This window comes from Cibotium barometz, chromosome 19 (genome assembly GCF_041138505.1).
Source record: "Cibotium barometz isolate CiBa-2024 chromosome 19, ASM4113850v1, whole genome shotgun sequence".
In the NCBI taxonomy this organism is placed as follows: domain Eukaryota; kingdom Viridiplantae; phylum Streptophyta; class Polypodiopsida; order Cyatheales; family Cibotiaceae; genus Cibotium; species Cibotium barometz.
The window spans coordinates 2112304-2134356 of record NC_141064.1 but is presented as its reverse complement, the minus strand read 5'-3'; the positions used below and the strand labels follow the sequence as shown (position 1 = coordinate 2134356).

General features: G+C 44.2%; 1 protein-coding gene across 10 annotated transcripts in view; it reads right to left on the bottom strand.

The window, feature by feature from the left end:
- ALF4 (aberrant root formation protein) overlaps positions 1–22053 on the bottom strand; it is a 132946-nt gene that overhangs the window by 98568 nt on the left and 12325 nt on the right. For all 10 annotated transcript variants that reach the window (XR_015268051.1, XR_015268052.1, XR_015268049.1 and 7 more), the window contains exons 5-8: positions 21563–21622; positions 21321–21474; positions 21172–21228; positions 20630–20916 (exon numbers count right to left, since the gene is read on the bottom strand). Coding sequence is in view for 3 of the 10 variants with exons in the window: in XM_086813121.1 (XP_086669247.1) it covers positions 20630–20916; positions 21172–21228; positions 21321–21474; positions 21563–21622 (558 nt within the window). In the remaining 7 variants the exon portion in view is untranslated. The remainder of the gene's footprint in view (positions 1–20629; positions 20917–21171; positions 21229–21320; positions 21475–21562; positions 21623–22053) is intronic.

Here is a 22053-nt window from a genome sequence, read left to right as displayed (position 1 = left end):
CACTTATGAGACTGCTTGTGTCTCTTGCTTGGGACTGTACCACTTCAGTATATTCAGCATAGTTGCTCCATATCTTTCTCTCTTGCACTCTCTATTCAGCACACTCTAGTGCTCTTTTGCTTCCACTCTGTGCACTCTTTCAGAATAGACATACTTCTCTTGACGACATGATTACAACTTTGATAGATTTAGATCGTCATCTCAAAGAGCAACAAGACAAAGCATTTGACCTTGACAAAGCCATGTTCATAAAAGAAAAAGACAAAAGGGCTATCAAATGCAACTTCTGCAAGAAGCTCGAACACACAGAGGACCGATGCTTCAAGAAGATGGCCAAGGAACAAGAAAAGGTACATACAAACTTAGTGGCAGACGAAGAAGAAGAGGAAGCAGAGGCATCCACAACAGTAGAACATGCGGCTACCGTGATGGACAATCTTTCTTTCAAAGAGGAAGATAATGATTGAGTTTTCTCTACATTGTATGAGTCAAAAGGGTTCTCTGTCCGGGATGTCCCCCAAAATATAATAAATCATCTTGTGTGTGATTTTTGTAAGCGTTTTTTCATAAAAGGCTCCGCGTTCTCTCATCCCTACTTACAAACAAGGGGATCTTTTTTCGATGTGCTGACATAAGTTGTCTTTTGTCTCTCTAAGCAAGATATGACCTCTAAGTCTTTTGCACTGAGCCATGCTACATAAGCCTCTAAGCCATGTGTTGGATATTTCGGAGCCTTATGTATGTGTATGAACACCCCTTAAAAGGTGTTTGTGTGTTTATACGTGTGAACCCACTCTTATGAGTGGATAGGATAAGTGTGCCACATGGCATCCAATGTGTGTGTGTGATTGCTTTGGGTCAGAAGATAAGGCTTTCAACCTACAAAAAGGCAAGTTAATACATCAATGCAATCATCGTCTGTCTCTTGAGCACACCCTCTCTCTTCGAGTTGCGAGAGGACATTGACCCCCTGGACCATGACCACCACCAATCCATCAGGCCCAGATCGATATGATCCTTACACATCACCAACGCACAATGGAGGACTCTTCTTCTTAGCCTCTCTTCACTATTTCAGATCTTGCGGCCACCCTCTCTTGCCCGATGATGGATCTCCTCCGTGGACCCCTCCCCTCCATAGATTCGGGATAGAGAGGGCTTTTTACCACACGGCTCCCGAGTGGCTATTGGTCAGCTCAGAGTTTCATCACACCGATTGGAGATTGAGACTGGCAGAGCAGCACGGATCCCCCGAGAGGAGAGGGTATGCAGATTGTGCAGAGAGGAGGTGGAGAGTGAGGAGCATTATGTATGCAGATGCAAAGCATATACAGCCATCAGAGAGAGATATCCCATTTTATTCAGAGAGCCACATTCCCTACGCCAGATCTTTGAGGCAGCAGACCAGCGCATACTGGGGAGATACATTCTAGACATACAGCACCACAGAGAGACATTATTACAGGCTCAGACAGCTCCAGAGGGGGGGCGACAGACACAGATTACTACATTTTTTCAGAGATCCATACCCCTCCCAGCCCCTACACGGCAGGGAATTACTCTCCAGAGAGCAGAGACACTTAGAGCCCGCAGGAGACAGAGGACACCTGGCTTTCGGACACCACGCCTATACCAGAGAGAGATGACAGAGATCAGAGCTCAGTTTCACAGAGAGGGTGCGGAGCGACTGGCTCGCTTCAGAGCACACCCAGGTATGTTCTTCAGGGAGCTGTGGACACCCCCTTCACTGATGTATACCATTTTACACCCCCAGTATGGTACAGGATGGAGCTAGCTAGGTTGGATATCATGATTGTATACTCCATGCATATAGCTTTGCATTCTCCTAGTAGTAGAGCTCCATCCCCTGCACACCCAGATTCAGCTTTTTTATTCAATACTTTTTCATTTTGTTGGGATGACAGAGGATACCCCATACAGGTACTCCGATTTGTTTCATAGGCCGAGTTCGGTCTTTTGGAAGACGTTAATAAAATCTCTCTCTCTCTCTCTCTCTCTCTCTCTCTCTCTCTCTCTCTCTCTCTCTCTCTCACACCAATTGGCCGACCATTTGGTCCATCTGCAGATTTTTTGTCTCGTTCACTTGAGGCCAGGCCGGTGTCTCATGTGAAGAGGCCAGTATTTTGCTGACATGGACGGGAGCCAGACTGGTGCCACCCGTGTGTTAGCAGGATGGTGTCGTATGGACGGGAGCCAGACTGGTGCCACCCGTGTATGACCTGGACTGTGTTCGACCCATGGGATTGTCACGCCATGGAAGAGCCAGTATTCGTGCCGTGTTTTGTCTATGGGACTGTCACACCATAGGGAGACTCATGCCTGGAACTGTGTCTTACCTATGGGACTGTCACTCCATACGAAGACCAGGTTTTTATGTTTTTATGTCGTGCCAGTTTTGTGCCGACGATATTTTGTACTTGTTCCATGAACGGGAGATATGTCCATGTTACTATTTGCACATGCACACATGATTTGCAGGAGGTTCCAAGGGGAAGGACAAGGCTGCCCCAAATCAGCAAAAGGGTGGACAGCCACCTAAAAAGAACTTCCGGGACACCTACAAGGGTGGTAAAGCTGAAAATAACACATCTAAAGAACAGGGCCCAAGGAAGAACAAATTCGGCTTAACCCCGGAGCAAAGAGAGCAATATGCCAAGGATGGAAAATGCGTTTCTTGTGGTAGCAAAGACCACATGTTTCGACAATGCCCAGATCGCAAACCAAAGCACGAGGACAAGCAGACCAAGGCTAATGTACATGCAGTTCTTGATGTGCAAGGAAATACAGGTCATGATGCAAAAGAGCGAATGGTTTGCAAGGCTTGGGGGCAAATCAAGGATCAGCCCGCACTATTCATGTTTGATGACTGTGCAACTGATAATTTCATCTCTATGCAAATGGCAGCTGCATTGGGTATTGAGGTTGAGAACATGGGACCTCAGATTGAAGCCGAAGCTGCATTTATTGGTAAAGAGGTGCAGGTTACCCCATTGATAGGGAAGTTGCGCATCCATATACAGGGCTACCTTGATAATGAGCATTTCTTAGTTGCTCCACTGAATGGATGTGATGTATTGTTGGGCAAGCCGTGGCATCATAGGCTTGAGCCCCGCAAAGACTACAAGTCCAATATGATTTCGCCGCATGCATTTTATTGATGCTGGCAAAGAAGGGGATTCCATCCCACTTGTATCACACATCCAAATTAATAAAGCAATGAAAAAGAGTCTTTCAGCGTACTTGGTTTTTGTACGTGATAGTCTTGTGCCAAATCATCAAAATGTGGATGCTATGTCTAATGATAGGCTGAATTTTCTTAATGCATTCAACGACTGTTTTGCTGACTTGTTGCCAGGTGAACTACCTCCCCAAAGGCCTGAAGATCACCGCATAGATCTTGTGCCAGGTAGTTCTCCACCTAACAAACCCGCATACCGAGTGAGTGCTGCACAACAAGAAGAAATCATGAAGCAGGTAAACGAGCTTTTAGAGAAAGGTTTGGTTCAGCCCAGTTCATCACCTTACTGCTCTCCTGTGCTTCTTGTTCAAAAGAAGGACGGATCATTCCGTATGTGTGTGGACTATAGAGCTTTGAACAAGCTTACCATCAAGAACAGATTCCCAATTCTACGTATTGATGATATCTTGGATAAGCTTGATGGTTCAGCTTGCTTTAGCAGACTTGATTTGAAGAGTGGTTATCACCAGATACGCGTGGTGCCACAAGACGTCCATAAGACTGCATTCAGGACAGCCTTCGGATTATATGAATTCTTGGTAATGCCTTTTGGTCTCACCAATGCTCCTGCTACTTTTAATCGTATGATGGATAGGATATTCCGACCCCATCGCAAGTTCACAGGAGTCTTCTTTGATGATATCTTGGTTTTCTCCAAGAATGAGCAGGAACACAGAACTCATTTGGTCACAGTGTTTGAAAAGTTGCGAAAGCATAAACTTTTCGTCAATGCCAAGAAAAGTGAGTTTTTCCTTTCAGAGATTCATTATCTGGGTCATATTGTATCCAAAGATGGAGTTACAATGGATCCTGCAAAGATAGAGACCATTCGCAATTGGCCCGAATTGCAAAACGTACATCAAGTACGCAGTTTTCTGGGATTATGTTCGTACTACAGGCGTTTCATAAGACATTTTGCTATGATTGCCACTCCTCTACATGATCTCACGAAGAAGAAAACTGCTTTCAAATGGACTTCAAAGGAACAGGATGCTTTCTTGCAACTCAAGCATGCGATCATATGTGGTCCAGTATTGATTGTTCCTGACTTGCACAAGTCATTCGTGGTTGAATGTGATGCTTGTGGTGATTGCATAGGAGCTGTCCTAAATCAAGAAGGACACGCAGTTGCGTACGAGAGCCGTCGTTTGCATGATGCCGAGCTTCATATGGATATCTATGAGAAAGAGCTCTTGGCTGTAATTCACGCCTTAAAGTTTTGGAAACATTACCTTCTTGGGGCTGAATTTGTAGTCAAGACAGACCATCAAAGCTTGAGATACTTTCTATCTCAAACAAAGCTTTCAGAGAAGCAGATGAGAATGGCAAACTTTCTTTCCATGTTTCATTTTCAGATTGTGCATACTCCAGGAAAGAAAAATGTGGTGGCCGATGCACTATCTAGGAGGCCTTATGTTGCTGCAGTCTCAGTGGCCTCTCATGGAGACCTATCTGCTATGAGAGATTTGTATCATTTGGATGCTGATTTTTGCCATATATGGACTGATTTGATGGCTGGTCATTCACATGCCTCTTATGTTATCAACGAGGGTTATCTCATGAAGGATAATTGCCTATGTGTGGTAAAGGATTTGCGTCCAAAGGTTATGGACGAATGTCACGCTCCACCTTATGCTGGTCATAGAGGTATTATGCCTACTACTCGTATGATTCAGAGGTATTTCTTTTGGCCGAGCATGCGTAAAGACATTGAGGCTTATGTGCGTGCATGTATTACTTGCCAAAAGGTGAAATTTGACAAGCAAAAGCCTCCAGGTTTGCTTCAGCCATTGCCTATTCCCTCGCAACCTTAGGAAAGCATTACTATGGCTTTTATTATGGATTTGCCTAGATCCCAGCATGGGAATGATGCTATTTGGACCATTGTGGACAGGTTTAGCAAGCAAGCTTACTTCTTGCCCGTCAAGAAAACCATCAAAGCTGATCATATGGTAAAGCTTTTTCTTGCTAATATTTTCAAGCATCATGGTATGCCTAAATCCATTGTTGGGGATAGAGATCCCAGAACTACAAGCCTATTTTGGAGGGCTTTGTTTGATAATATGGGTACTAAACTTGAGTTTTCATCAGCTTATCATCCCCAAACGGATGGCCAAAGTGAAGCTGCAAATTCAGCCGTGTTGGATTTATTGAAGTGTTATGTGGCAGATCAACAGAGTGCATGGGAGAAGTATCTTCCACTTGTTGAGTTTGCCTACAACAATACGATTCAGCTGGACATTAGAAGGACATGGATACAGCCGACTGAGGAGCTGGGCACGAAGATGGCTTTCTACAGAGAGCATTTTCTTCAGCTCACAGCAGATGGTTTTGTGATCAGACCCAGTTATGGGGAGCCAGAGACAGAGCTGCATTATATATGCCATTGTACTGCATACTATGAGATACGTAGTCGTTTCCACTGTTTATTCAGAGAGGGTTTTGGACCACTTTCCAGAGCCATGGGGTACCAGGACCAGAGGTGTTTGGGATTGTTCTTGCTTGAGCTGCAGAGATATAGAGATAGCCTGCTTAGGCGCACAGAGAGCCAGACTCACAGGCACATTACAAACTTTTTTAGTCCAGCCATCACTGCGCCAGATGGACCACAGCAGCAGCAGGACATGGATACCGCCCACACCAGCGGTACACTGATTGATAATGCGATTGAGCTTGGGTGGTCCAGACGCCCACGACTACGGAGGAGGGCATCCCAGCATAGACGGAGGTTGCAGCGGCGGATTCGGATTATTCTTGCGAGACATGCGGGATACCCAGTCAGGGTGCTAACCACAGAGGATATTGAGGAGATCAGCCAGCGTCTGATGCGGCACATATTATGAGATGGAGGCACCTCCATAGTGTACCCCCCGTCCCACATGATATTGTATCCCCTCACTGTACTCCACTCACCTCCATAGCGTACCCCCCCCCCCCCCTCGCTATATTCACACCCTATAAGGGTTTCTGTTTACCTTCCAGTTCCAGTTTTATTTTCTAGGTGCCAGTAGTATCATCTTTATTTTTCATTTTCTGGTTTTTTATCCAGACATTGTATCAGATCCACCATGATGTAACTTTTTGGTCTCATAGGTCATTATGGCCTTTTGAAGACGTTAATATAACATTTCATTTCTCTCTCTCTCTCTCTCTCTCTCTCTCTCTCTCTCTCTCTCTCTCCCCTACGGAAAGCTACGCACAGCCGAACAGGGCTTTCTTCTCTTCCTCTCTCTCGTGGAAGGCAGTGCGAGACTGAAGGAGGCTGCTGGAAGTGCAGAACTGCAGGAGTACACAGGACCGAACAGAGCGTGAGAGTCTCTCTTTTCACTGGCTCGTGATTGTGTCAGAGGTGCTCCTCTGGCCCTTTGAGAGAGGAAGCGTTTGGCAATTCTGAGGGTGGAAACAGGGCAATCCGAGGGATATTTTTGGACGAGTTTGTGGGCTGATGTATGGCGGTGTTTTTTGCTGCGAATAAGGGCAATTTGGCTACGTTGTTCGAGGCCTCTTGAATGTATTTTCTTGGCATAAAGGGATGCAGGTTTGTGTATTGGAATTAGCACAAGACTGTGCGGGACTTTGATGCTGAGAGGATCAGAGGTGTGAACATATTGGGCATGCCATTACTTTCAGCCATGTTGTACTCAGTTGAACTCAGTTGAACTCTTCCTTTCAGCCATGTTGTACTCAGTTGAACTCTTCCTTGAATGTGAATAAAGAAATACCGAAAGGGGCGCCAAACTTTGGGGCCAACACGTGTCATTATTTTCTTGTAGGAGCACTCTAGCTCCCTTTTATCTGTTTACTTTACTGATTTACAGCTGAGTTAGGACGACAGTTAGTCTACCGCACTTTGGTTTCTACAGGCCGGTTCCACTTACTACCTTGGTAAGTATTTTGTAGGCAGTCCAAAGCAATGTGACAGGCCTCCATTGACCAATATTCAACTAATCACCACCTTTTGGGATACAGTGAATAAGCCCTCAGTAAGAGAAAAAGGCATACTCCGAGTGTTCCACATTTTTTGAAAGGCCGTCGTGATATGCTCCCAAAGTCATCCCAAAGTGTCACGAAAAAGGTGGGTGAGAGGCCATCATCTCTTGGACACTTACCCTCAGGTAATGCATGCAGTGCCACCCTGAACTCCTCAACAAAGAAAGGGGCGTGAAGTCAAGTACACGTCCTCCATGACCATCTGATGCGAAGTAGCACAAACCTTCTGTCGTGCTCTATCCCTTTGGGGGGTATGGGGCAATAAAGTCAAAGGCAATCCACCTCACCATTGCAAGATTCGAGAATGCCCTGAGTATCCTGCAATTGTTCAACACTTTCCCTGCTACGAGATGGGCCATGAGTAGCAAAGAAGTGTTTATTGCATCTACCTCCCATTTGAGTCCAAAAAATGACTCTTGGACATGGTGACGATACTTCGCTCTCTCCTAAAGCTCAGCCCTAACATTACATAAAAAAATCTGCAATCCATTGGGGATCTAGATGCTTTTCATGTTCCCTCTATAATGGTGATAACCTACGTCTGATAGCCCTCTCATGGTCAATGACCTTTTGTCTCCTAAGTAAGGTCGTCATGTGGTAAAAATAATTGACACGCTGCAATGTGGAAGCCACACTCCATAGGCCATCAAAAAAGTCATGAGACCTCCATACATCTATCATCTGTTGCGAAAGCTCTTCATCTGTGTAGAAATGCTCAAGAATATGCACATGAGGAGAAGAGGTATCCTAGATCTGTAATATATAAAACCACTGGGCAATGATCAGATTTGGAAGTGCCATATGCATGAGTGTACGTCCTCCCCTATCAAGAACACAATCATCAACATAGAGGCGGTCTAAACTTGCATAGATGCAACTTGCATCCCTCCTCCTATTAGACCAAGAAAAGAGGAAAGAGGATGGCCTCCTTTAAATATCATCCTCATGCCAACAATTTCTACCATGTATAGAAAGAATAAACCTCTCCCAAGAGACCCTTTCAAGTGGATGCACCATACACACTTGTCCTCTTCTTTTGTCTCCAGGTTGCTCAACCATATTAAAGTCACCCCCAATGATCCAATGATCAGCATGAGGAAGCAAATCAATGAGGACCTTCCAAAAGGAAATTGTTGCATGCGTGAAAGCCTTCCTGTACTGATCCACATCCCTAAGCTTGATTAAGAACAAGATGGTGATTAAACATGAATTAAGAAAGAGGAGAGAGAAGAAGAGAGAGCTAGTTGGTGTTAGGGTTTTCTTTATTACATGGTACAAAAAGGTGACTGAATAATTGTACATCTTCAAAGGCTGTTGTTCTACCCCAATAGGGTGACCTCTAGCCTTCTACATGCTTTCTACTAACTTCTAAATGTGAATGAAGATGAATGATATATATATACCTAGATGAATCCAGGAACATGCCCAAATTCACCTTTTAGGAACGTGCATGTTATACACTCATGGTAGTCAACCCACAAGACTATATAACTATCAACTCATTATGCATGGTATGGACTAGATACTACGACATCCCCACTAACGTCATCAACGCCCAATAGTGGGTGTAGAACACTGTATCAAGATATGCTCTCACACACACACACACACACACACAAATAAGAGCATATATTCACACAAAGCCCTACATACTGAGTTTCATACTGAGTTTCATACTAGATACTACGACATCCCCACTAACGTCATCAATGCCCAATAGTGGGTGTAGAACTCTGTATCAAGATATGCTCTCACACACACACACACACACACACAAATAAGAGCATATATTCACACAAAACCCTAAACCTCCGGAGATGCGGGGCAGACTCAGCCATAATAAAGCCTAGCACTAAGGGAAGTAGCAAATAGAAAGAATTAGTACAGCAAATAAGTAGTTGATAGGGCAAATGCACCGCTAAAGATAGAAAGAATAAGCACAATATCAACTGGCCACAACTCCGACGAAAACTTCACAATGTGAAATCTACATGTCCGCTAATACGGCTGAATTCCTAGATGAATCCAAGAACATGCCCAAATTCATCTTTTAGGAACGTGCATGTTATATACTCATGGTAGTCACCCCACAAGACTATATAACTATCAACTCCATTATGCATAGTATGGACTAGATACTACGACATCCCCATTAACGTCATCAGTGCCCAATAGTGGGTGTAGAACTCTGTATTAAGATATGCTCTCACACACGCACTCCAGACACACACATAAGAGCATATATTCACACAAAGCCCTTCGTACTGAGTTTTTGTCAAACCTCCGAAGATGCAGGGCAAACTCCGCCATAATGAAGCCTAGCACTAAGGGAAGTAGCAAATAGAAAGAATTAGTACAGCAAATAAGTAGTTGATAGGGCAAAATGTACTACTAAAGATAGAAAGAATAAGCACAATATCAACTGGCCGCAACTTGGACGAAAACTTCACAATGTGAAATCTGCATGTCCGCTAATACGGCTGAAGTATATATCTAGATGAATCCAAGAACATGCCCAAATTCACCTTTTAGGAGTGTGCATGTTATATTCATGGTAGTCAACCCACAAGACTATATAACTATCAACTCCATTATGCATAGTATGGACTAGATACTACGACATCCCCACTAACGTCATCATTACCCAATAGTGGCTGTAGAACTCTGTATCAAGATATACTCTCTCTCTCTCTCACACTAGAGGTACACTGATTGATCGGGCTATAGAGCTGGGGCGGTCCAGGCGCCCCAAGATGAGAGGCCCATCTCGACACCGGCGGAGACTACAACAGAGGATCAGGACCATACTAGCACGGCATGGGAGACGTCCAGTCAGAGTACTCACCATGGAGGACATTGAGGATATCCGCCATCGACCGATGAGAGACATCTTTGGATAGTGATGTGTATGATGCTTACCTTTGTTGCTGGAGTTTTCCTCCCAGATGTTATCCATTAGGAGCTCCTAGTACCGTACTTTTCCTCATAGTTGTTTCAGTTTCAGTTAGTTGTTTAGTTGTTTTTAGCTTTCCTTACACAGACATTGTATCAGATCCACCAATTGTTGTAACCTTTTTGGTCTCATAGGTCATTTTGACCTTCTGAAGACGTTAATATATCATTTCATTTCATTTCACACACACATAAGAGCATATATTCACACAAAGCCTTTCGTACTGAGTTTCTATCAAACCTCCGGAGATGCAGGGCAGACTCAGCCATAATGAAGCCTAGCACTAAGGGAAGTAACAAATAGAAAGAATTAGTATAGCAAATAAGTAGTTGATAGGACAAGTGCACCGCTAAAGATAGAAAGAATAAGCACAATATTAACTGGCCGCAACTCGGACAAAAACTTCACAATGTAAAATCTGCATGTCCGCTAATACGGCTGAATTATATACCTAGATGAATCCAGGAACATGCCCAAATTCATCTTTTAGAAACGTGCATGTTATATACTCATGGTAGTCAACCCACAAGACTATATAACTATCAACTCCATTATGCATAGTATGGACTAGATACTACAACATCCCCACTAACGCCATCAGTGCCCAATAGTGGGTGTAGAACTCTATATCAAGATATGCTCTCACATACGCACTCCACACACACACACACACACATAAGAGCATATATTCACACAAAGCCCTTCGTACTGAGTTTCTGTCAAACCTCCGGAGATGCAGGGCAGACTCAGCCATAATGAAGCCTAGCACTAAGAGAAGTAGCAAATAGAAAGAATTGGTACAGCAAATAAGTAGTTGATAGGGCAAATGCACCACTAAAGATAGAGAGAATAAGCACAATATCAACTGGCCGCAACTTGGATGAAAACTTCACAATGTGAAATCTGCATGTCCGCTAATACGGCTGAATTATACTAGATGAATCCAGGAAAATCACCTTTTAGGAACGTACATGTTATATACTCATGGTAGTCAACCCACATGGTGCATGAATGATGAATGAATGATGACTTCATGCTTATATATATATGCTTAAAGGAGCTGGTCGGCTTGCATGACTGCTGTCAGCCAATTCTTGGGCAAAGTATTCATGAAATATTACTTTAAATGTTGAGCTTTCTTCAATGCTTGCCCACACTGCTGCCTTCACACTGGTGATTGGCTGCTTGCTTGCTTGGGTCCTCTAGAGGCTGCCAACTGCTATCTGATGGCTACCAGTTGGGTTCCCATGTCCTCCATGATGTTGTTGATGATTTTGATGCTACTGACGATGATGATGTCCTCACTATTGTCCTAATCAAAGATTATGTTGTTCATGCTGAAGATTACCCATGTCACAAGCGTGCACGTGACACCCCCCCTTGCTAAACTTGATGACAGGGAGAACACTCTGCCATCATGCTTTCCTCCGGCTTCGTCTGTTGTAGACCACTCCATATGCTACCTTGGCTGCATTCCTCAAATGGATATGTGCGCCTCCCTGGGACTATGTTACGACCCTGTGTTTTTCTCTGGACAACAAGCAGACGGGCACGGGCACGGGCACGGGCACCGGATGGACAGTGTGAACAGGCATCAGTTTGGATATGAAAAGGAAACCCATATGTGGCCAGCGCAAGTGTGAAAAGGGACAAAAGGGATTTTGAGTTTATAAGGTTTTATAACCTTTGAAGGCTTAAAATAATATTATTTTTATGGGCATGCGTTTATTATATCTACTTTTGTTTTTTTTGGAGAAAGCGAATCGCATCTCTATAAAAAGGCGAAGGGTGGCAGATTGTGCATCATCGACGAGTGCCGGGTGGTGGTATATGCGGGCGCATCACCTTGGAGCAGAGTCGTCGTGTGGTCCTCGTGTGGTACAGGCGGGCGCTGCTGCGCGTATGGGCTACAGCCAAGCGGGCGCTGTTGCGTGCATGGGCTACAGCCAGGCGGCTGCGCATATGGGCTACAACCAGCAACCGGCGCCAAGCGGCTGCGAGTAAGAAATAGCCAGGCGGGCTGCGTATGTGGACTGCAACCAAGCAGGCACCAGAACCGTACGCTAAGCTGCCACGTGGGCTGGATTGTGTGGCTATGCAAGTTTGTAGGAGTCCCATCCAGGCTGTCGCAGAAGCACGTGGGCTGCTGTTGAGCGCGCCTCTGTGCTATGGGCGTTCGTGCTTTTGTGTGGCACATTTGTTGGGCTGCGTGTGTGGATTGCAGGCCCTAGTGCGTGGATATTGTTCTCTCTCTCATCGTGGATTGCAGGCCTTGTTGACAAGATTGGGATACAGAGGATCAAGCTAAGATGCACAGGATGATGTTCTTGGAAGAGATGTGTTGTTGCTCTTCGTCTTGGCCTTATGTGTATTCAAGGATTGCTTGACACGTCCTCTATCTTTCTCTCTCTAGGTTTTGGCAACCGTGATTTGATTGGTTTTCGAGAGGAAACAAGACATTGGTTTTCAAGAGGAAACAGGACTTTGGTATCGAAGAAACAGGCTTATGGTTATGGGATACAGGTCTTTGGTTTATCGGATACAGGTCTTTGGTTTCATGTGGAAAGCATGTCTTTGGATTCATGTGAACAGGTTGTAGTTTTCTTACGGTTACATGCAAGCTGTGACTATAGGGAAGGACATATGGTTTGGTACAGCCCTACTGCTGTTTGGGAAAGGGTTTGAGGGATCCATGGTAAAGATGGAGAAGACCTTTTCAAGCAGGGAGGTGTTGTACAGGTGTGCCTTCTCTATGGAATGCTTTGCTGTAATAACGAGAGTTCTTATTTGGAAGTCCTGGGTGAAAGCTTCGAGGGATCCTATTGGTAGAGGATTCTACAAGTTGTACTTTGTACTCAAATTTTGATCAAGTAAAGAAATACCGCAAGGGGCACCACTGCGTTTTGGGGCCAATCGGTGTCCTTGTACTATTTGCAGGAGTACTCTAGCTCCCCCTATTTGTTTCCTTTTCCAAGTCCTCATGGGTGATGAAGTGTTTTGTGTGCGAGTGTTTGTTTCACCGCCCGTCAGATTTCTGAAGGCCGGTTTCAGACTATGCTTCTGATTCCACTCCATGATCGTGCATCTGTTCCAATGTTGTCCCCTTGCATGTATACTCGTCCCTGAATGCACCGACTTATGATTGATGATGATTGAGGTTGATCAAGGCACCTAACTGAGGCTGCACCTCCTATTCTCGGGAAGCCACTGAGGTACTCCTTTGAGGACCTAACTTCCCGTAACATGCAGAAGCTAAGAGCTTGATGAATGGAATCGGTTCTTCAATGGACAGAATTCAGCAATCTTTTGTGATGAAGATAACGCACAAGATAGATATGTGCAGAGAGATAGAGAGAGATAGAGAGTGAGTCGGACAAAGTATTGGGTCCCAAATACCCTCTATAGGGTCCCCACCACAGATGGTGTATTTGCTTTATTAGAATGATGAGAAAATAACGGAAGTCTGTAGATTTTTGTGGCTGTAGACTTTCAGCCTGTAAAGGACCTAACTCTTGACCTTCAAACTTCACCTTTGGCTCCCTTTGGCTGTCCTAGCCCTTGGAGTTCTTCAACACTTTGTGAATTATGAGATGTCTAAATGAATTCCTAGCTTTTGCTTTTATAGCACCTCTTATGCTGGTCGGTGGATGCATATAAGCCCTTTTAATAAGCGCTTTTCACGCCTTGGCTGGCCGCCTTGCAATCTGGCTGCCTTTGAGGCTGGCCGCTAACTAGGCTGGCCTCCATGGCTGGCTCGCTGGCTGGCTGGCCAATGCCATATGGGCTGGCCGACAGGCTGCACACGCCCCAAAGCCTAGCCGACCAAGGCCTAGCCCCTTCTTGGGCTGTTGGGCATTGGCCATGGGCCTCTTGGTCCCCAAGGGATACTCCCTTGATAGGCAAGGGTTACAAACCATTTTCTTGGGTAGTCCAAAGGGCTGCCCCTTTATTCTACATGCAACTACACAGATGCCCAGTATCTAGCTACAAATCAAACACCTGGAACACCTGGCATCATTCAAGAGGGTGACGACTCACAGTACGGACTGGCACTGCTTCATGTGAGGATTTGCATACCTAACCAAGACCATGTACGGGACTTGTACACCTAACCTCGGACGCGTAGAGTGGAGCCATGGCTGACTCGTCCTCGACTAGGGCTCACAAGGAAAAAGTTTCCATTGCAGCCTCAGGTCCTGCACCTGCTGTACATAACCCGTCAATAAAGTTGGATAGTTGTCGAAAAATTCTTTGTCAAGCCAAACCGCTTCGTGTGTCCCTCGGTCTTGAAACTTCATAAGGAACTGTCTTTGTCTTTGGCTAGAACCGTGCTTAAAGCGGTGTAGAAGGATCTGCTCGGGAACCATCACTTCAGCTCCACCAATAATGTCTGATTCCGCTTCATCTTTAATCTCTAAAGGGATTGGACCTGCATATGGTTTGAGCCAACTGACATGGAACACATCCTGCATGGTTCAACTCGGAAGTAACTTCAATCTCATCAACACCTCGTTGATCTTTCTCTGGATAGGAAATGGAAAGATAACTTTGGGCATCACCTGCTTCAGCCGTTGCTTCATTATTCAAAGATATACCCAATCTCCTTCCGAGAATTTCACTTCCCTTCTATCTTTATTGGCCTGTCAAGTGTAGGCCTCCTACGCTTTAGCCACCCTGTCTTTGACTCATTCCAAGATTTCCTAGTAAGCCTCTGTCAATCTGTTCGCTTCAGGGACTAAACATGAGGTTCTAGTCAATAGCAACTAGAATGGTCTTCCAAACACTGCTCCATAAGGAGTCCTGTCAATAGTTGAAGAAAATGATTCATTCAAGACTACTTGAACTAAAGGCAAACAAGATTCCCACTTGCTTTGTTGATTGTGGACATAACATTTCAGCACGTCAAAGGCCCAACTGGATGTAAATCTCCATCTGGCCGTCCATCTGTGGGTGAAACGCACTAGAAAATTTAGCACCAAAGTTGTCAAACAATGTCCTCCAAAAATGACTTGTAAAGTTGGCATCACAGTCTTGGTAAAATATTGCATCTCTCCTTATGCTGTCGTGGAGTCCTGTCGGCCTGTTTTCTACAGCCAACTACTTCATGCACAAGTATATAAGAGTTGCTCTCTTTTATTCATTCAATCATCTTTCATTGCCCTATTTGCTGGCTCTTGTACTCTATAAACTCAAGCTAATAAAGCTCTTGTTCTTGCTTGCAATCTTTCTCTCTCTCATGTTTATTTGCTTCCGCTCGTGCACATTCTTTCATGGCATCATACGCTTAGGCTCTGGCTGTTGCACAATCTGCTTCTCTCCGTTTTATGCTTCCCTAGATTCTCTTGGCTGTAGATCCTTCAAACAATGGCTGCATTTTTTTTTTCTTTCTAAGCTGTGTTTTTTGCTCTACAATCCCTCCAACTGCTGTCGGCCAGCCCCCAGGCTACGTTTTCTTCTACAGAGGCAAGTGGAGGAGTTCTCGCTGCAAATTCAGTAAGTGCGTGGACTCAGGACCAGGAGGATGCCTTTCTCGCAGAACTTTCAGCTTGGGAGAATCAAGACTCAAAAGCTCACTCTGCACTTGTACTACAAGCCATCTCACCAGAGGTCTCCGCCGTGCAAACATTCGATTGTGCTGCTTCTATCTGGAGAAAGCTGACAGATCTATATGCACGGGACTCTACAATGCAGTCTGTCAACCTATTGGATCAGCTCTTTTCCCTGGAGTTTACGGCAGGGACTTCCATGCAGTCATTTGTGATGAAGGTTAAGGTAATTCATGACCAATTAGTGGCAATGGGTACTGCCCTGACCTCTTCTCAGTTAGCTGCTCTCGTCCTCATCAGGCTTCCTGCAGATTATGACATGGTTTCCCGAGCTTTGCGAGTTCAGATCACAACACGTTCCCTCGAGTTTGATGATCTCTGTACTCTCCTCTTGAAAGAGGAATCCATCCTAGTTTCACGGGGGAAGTTGAAAGTTTCATCGTCTATTGGACCTGATCAGGCACTCGCGACGGTGCAGAAGAAAGTTTGGAGTCGGTGTTACAAGTGTGGGAAGAAAGGCCACCTGTCAAAGGATTGTCGGTCAAAGGACAAAGGCAAAGCCAGGCACAAGGGCAAGTCTTCAAAGAAGGGCAAAGACAAGTCACATGACACTGACACTGACTCGTCTAGTGATAACCCCACTCTCCAAAGGCCTTACAGACTGGAGGGAACATGACTGGTGTCCTGCTCTAATCCTAAGGGCATCCCCCGCGTGCTGTCTTCTAGAAACGGCTTGTGGGCAAGAGAGGGAGCTTTCAAAAGCTCTCTTATATTAAATCTAGAGCATGGGACCCATGTGTCGGAGTTCCAAGTATAAAGACGGCATGTTCACTTGATGGTCCGCATGAGTTCCAGGATCAACCAAGTTTCCTTCATAGTTCGGATGAGTTCCAGAACTATTGGTCAGCAGAGACTATGGACAGGATGTGTTCCATGTTCATTTGTTCGAGGTTATTGGATGTGATGTGTTCACAGTCCTACTTTGAGTTTGGACCCAAGCAGATTTTCTTTTGCTCTTTATAGTGGCATTATGTTTTCTGAAGACGACAAGCTGACGTGCATTTTCCGAGGTGTACTCAGTACTGGCCATGCTGAGGTGTCCATGGTCGCACCTTCGTCATCAGTTTTCTTCTGACTTTTTGGCACACTTCAAGATGCAAAGGGGGTGTTAAAATATTGCATCTCTCCTTATGGTGTCGTGGAGTCCTGTCGGCCTGTTTTCTACAACCAACTGCTTCATGCACAAGTATATAAGAGTTGCTCTCTTTTATTCATTCAATCATCTTTCATTGCCCTATTTGCTGGCTCTTGTACTCTGTAACCTCAAGCTAATAAAGCTCTTGTTCTTGCTTGCAATCTTTCTCTCTCATGTTTATTTGCTTCCGCTTGTGCACATTCTTTCAGGTCTGACACTCCGGTCCTAGGAATTCCAGCAATCGGGTACCAATGCCGAATGAACAAGTGGGCAACGTCCTCAGCGGTCACATTGGCCATGGATGGAATAAGCATAACAAATTTGCAAAATATCAACAATAGTCAAACATTGCATGTTACGCTTACCTTGACTGGGAGGCAAATTTGTCACAAAATCCATAGATATATCTTGGAAAGGTCCCTCGGGAATAGGCAATGGTTGAAGCAACCTTGCTTTCTCCCCATGTGACGCTTAACACTTTCTGCCAAATCTCACATTGTTGCACATGAGTGAACGCATCTCGCCTCATTCTTGGCCAATAAAACTGCTGCTCTAACTTCTCCAAAGTCGAGTTCATGTCCCTGTGACCACCGGTGATAGCATCATGGGCATCATGGAGAAGAGCTGCCCTGAACGAAAAGGCAGCCTTTGTAGAGAAGCCAACCATCCCGTATCAAAAAGTGGCATGGTCCTGAGGCGTCCAATGCATGTTCCCGCTGTGTACTCAATTCCTCGAAATCCACTTACGTGTGCTTCATATTCTCTAGTCCAGTACAACAAGGTCTAGTCTAGCGGTCTGAATCGTAGTTACTGTTCCCTTCCTACTCAAAGCATTGTGCCATCAAATTGCTGGAAAATCTGACTCCAACGGTACTGACGGTCACTCCACTGTGTACTTGGCATTGTTTGAATCCAACGCAATACCTGATGGTCAGTGCAAACCTCAAAGTCTCGCCCATAAAGGAAATGCTTCCAATGTTTTAGGGCCTAAATCACTACGAGGAGTTCCCGATCATAGACTGAGTAATTTTTTTCTGCGGATAGTAACTTACAAGGCATGTAAGCTACTGGATGGCCATTCTGCTGTAAAGCAATTCCAATCGTGATGCTACTCACATCGGTAATCACTTGGAACAGCTCATTCCATGAGGCCAACGCTAAACAAGGAGCCTCTAATAAGGCCACCTTGAGGTTCTTGAATGCCTCCAAAGCTCGTGAAGTCATTCAGATCCACTGCCTTCGCCCTCAAGCGAAGCGGATCCGCCAATCCGCCGAGAGGTCAAAGAACTTGTCGATGTGGGTGGAATATGCTTGGCATATGCCCACAAAAAACCAAATATCATAAGCTGTCTACGGTATCTCCCAATTGACTATCTCGGCCAATTCCGCCAAGTCAAGTCAGATGCCCTCGAAACTGATAATGTATCGAAGGTAGTGAACCTCGAACAAATAAAACTCCGACTTTTTCTCATTGACATAGAGTTTGTTGCTTTCCAACAACTTCAAAACCTTCTCTACATCAATGTCATGCTGCTCTACCGTGGCTGAAAATACAAGTATGTCATCCAAAAATATGAATACACACTTGCCAATCAAGTTTGTTGTCAGCCAATTCTTGGACAAAGTATTCATGAAATATTACTTATGAAATATTCCCATGCCCTCCATGATGTTGATGATGATAATGATGCTGATGCTAATGCTAATGCTGATGATGATGTCCTAAATGCTGTTCTAATCAAGGATTATGTTGTTCATGCTAAAGATTTTGTTGTCCAATGATCAAAATGAGGAAGCAAATCAATGAGGACCTTCCAAAAGGAAATCCTCTCCCCTTTATGATTAGATGCATACATGTTCAAAATACCAATGTGTCTCCCCTACATAATGATGATCCACTGCGCTTTAACAGGCAAAATGACACCATGGCCAATGATGCAAAGCAAGATAGGAGGTGACATTGAAATACATACACCACCTTGGTCCCTACAGCTCCTGACCAAGAGGCGTGACCAGATAATAACTCCTCAAATCTACCACATTGGCTTGCATTGAATTTATGCTCCTGCAAGAGTAAAATGTCCATAGGACCTTCCGTGACTATAGAACGAAGCTACTTCTTGATAAGTTGTTTTCAATGATGCGGAAAAACACCACAACGTCCCTGTATGTTCCATGAGACAATCCTCGCGAAGACAAGGACTGAAAGTTGTGACCATACCACGTGGTCAATGAAGAAGGACCCCCTTTCAAGGCGGGAACACATCTCACATAAGTGAGGGAGGGGAAATGCTCCAAGGAGGTCCACCTCTTCTTCCCATTTGTCACCAGCCTAGACATTTTCCAATATGAAAGGGGTCTGGTGGACTCCAAGACGTATAAATATTTGAAAAGTATAAGGTTTGGGAATGGGGCATTATCTTGGAATACAAAGGATCAGACTCCTAAAATCCAACACGGTTAACTACTTTTTAGCAAACTTGATGGAAATTCTATTCACATCATTACATCCATAAGCTAAGCAAATGGGGTACATGTCAAAGCACATTTGGCAAAAGGTCTACCAAGTGAAATATTTTTATACGTGAAACCATCTCTTAAATTGGGACATGTGCCAAGAAAGTGGATCAAAGTGAGACAAGTGGCCTCACACTTGTCACCTCAGCTCTCCGGTCTCTATAACAAGATGTAACCATTGGTGATGGAAGGGTTGGAAACAAGAACAAAAACTCAGGGTACTCCATCAAAGGTGGAGGTACCCGTTGTGGAAGTAGCCTTGGAAGGACAAGTACTTGCAAGGCTTGACCGAATGCAGCTCCTATGGAAGCCCACAACTCCCAAAAAAACCGGGGAAGAGTGGGAAATCTTAGAGAAATCTAAGTAAGGTGCTGATCCTCTTGCTACAGGATCAAAATCCAGCCGGTACTCCCAACAATAATTTCCACTCGCCAAGGGGAAAAGGCTGCCAGCAAGTGCCTGAGATGTGGCTCTTGGGGAGTTGAAGTCAACTTGGAAGAACCCTCGTCCAAGTAAACGTGCATCAAGAAAGTGCACGGCCAGTTTCGAAAGGAGGGCTGCCAGAAGCCAATCTCTAACTTGTGAACAGGTAAGGTGAGAGACATACACCCTCCCAATGAGAGTAGTCTTCATTTCATTGTCGATGTCACTTTGGAGGATGAGAAGCTCGTTTTGTGAAAAATTGATAGTTCTCATGGCCTGTGGGAGTGGAGAAGGATAGGCTTGGGCAAAAGCCATAATGCCAATGAAGGGACGGGCGGCCGACTTGAACACAATAGGAATATGCTAGCACAGGCAACTCAATATATCTGAACTAGCTGTGATGATGACCTTCACAAAAAAATGTAGAAGTTGTTATGCATGAACTCTACCTATGGCCATTGACATACCTATTCATGCCATTTAAAAATCAATTTGAAAGAGGATGGACTCAAGATCAAAACAATTCTTAGTTTTGTCAGAACCATAAAGTGCACATAAACCACCTTCTTCTTGATCACCAAAAAGAGTTGCTCAACACCCAACTACTAACCTTTGGAACAACCCCCCGGCAAAAAGGAAAGAGGAGAGCTCAAGCTCGAAGTACAAAGCCAAATGGACTGTCTAGGGCAGCACCAGAGTATAGTTTGCATGTGAAACCACGAAGCTGATGAAAATATATCATGTACCTGTAGAAGGTCCTTCAGCTTGAGAAGCTCGTTGCATTCGAGATGCTGAAGTTCAATGTGATATGGGTTGTCTCCAGCAGGAAGTGTACCCAACTCCAAAATATTAGCTAACAGATCAATGCCCCTTTCCACTGTTTTCCATGATGTTTTTTGTGGAGTAAGGAGGACCAACACACTAGACAGCGCACTTACAAATGCATGCCTTGAACTCTTTAGTCCATCACATAGTGACTTTATTGCCACTTGATCATCTTCTGCTGCTTCAGCACCACACAGCCTCCAGCACACTGCTTTGGCATAACAAGGAGATTAAAAAACAAACTATAATTTGAATACACCTCCAGAAAACTCTGAAAGAAATGCTTGTGTCTCTTTCTAGAGACAAAACCAAATAAAATAAAAAGTCAAGCAATGCTTGTGTCTCTTTCTAGGGGCAAAAACCAACCTGCCAAAGCTGCACCTTGTCTCTATTAAGCCCCTTAAAACAAATAAAATAAAAAGCCAAGAAATGCTTATGTCTCTTTCTAGATGCAAAAACCAACCTGCCAAAGCTGCACCTTGTCTTATGTCCAGAATTTGAAAGTCCTCACAGCAGAAATCTACAAAAACCTAAACGCACTGAACCCTTTTTCTTATGATGAAAGCCAGTGGGTGATGATTGAAACCATTCTGCTAGACTGAAGTAAAATACCTTCGTTTATGGAACCTATAATTTCTTCAAAACAGCTTCCAGTGATCATATCCAAGTAAGAGAACCCACATTTAGGCATCAACTTGGCAAGTTGCGCCAGCAAAGATTGTATGGCACTTGAATCATCTAGTTGATCAAAATCACATGACCTTGCCTGGAAATTCAAAATGTTTAAAATCTTGATCAACTAGATCAAAAACTTTAAAGCATGCCACCATAGAAAATTTGTAAGAGATCCAGACCAGAAGCAAAAGAATAAAAATTCCCAGTGTTTGGTGTAGCCTTTGTCTTTGTTGTTCCACCTGTGTTACCAAAATTTGAATCATAAGTTTATGGAAGTATGCATGTTACAAAATTAGTCAAAATTCATCTTAAATTTGAAAGCATACCCCTAACCACATAACTGAGGTTCAGACTCCAAGCACTCTAACTGCTACAAAGTGTCATGACATAGAAAATGCTCAGTTATTAATGAACAAAAAAATATAGAATAGGTGAAATTGATTTATGACATCAAGACATTATTATTTTGGTGGTTCGACATGTATTGAATTATTTTGACAATGCTTAAGGAGACTGTACTACAAGAGTACATAGGGCCTGAAAGTCATCACTTCGATGGTGCCAACTTCGGACACGTAAAATCAATATACATGATATTTGATTAATGGCATCAAAACATTATTATTTTTGTGCCTCATTTTAATGGTTTGATATGTATTGAGTTACCCTG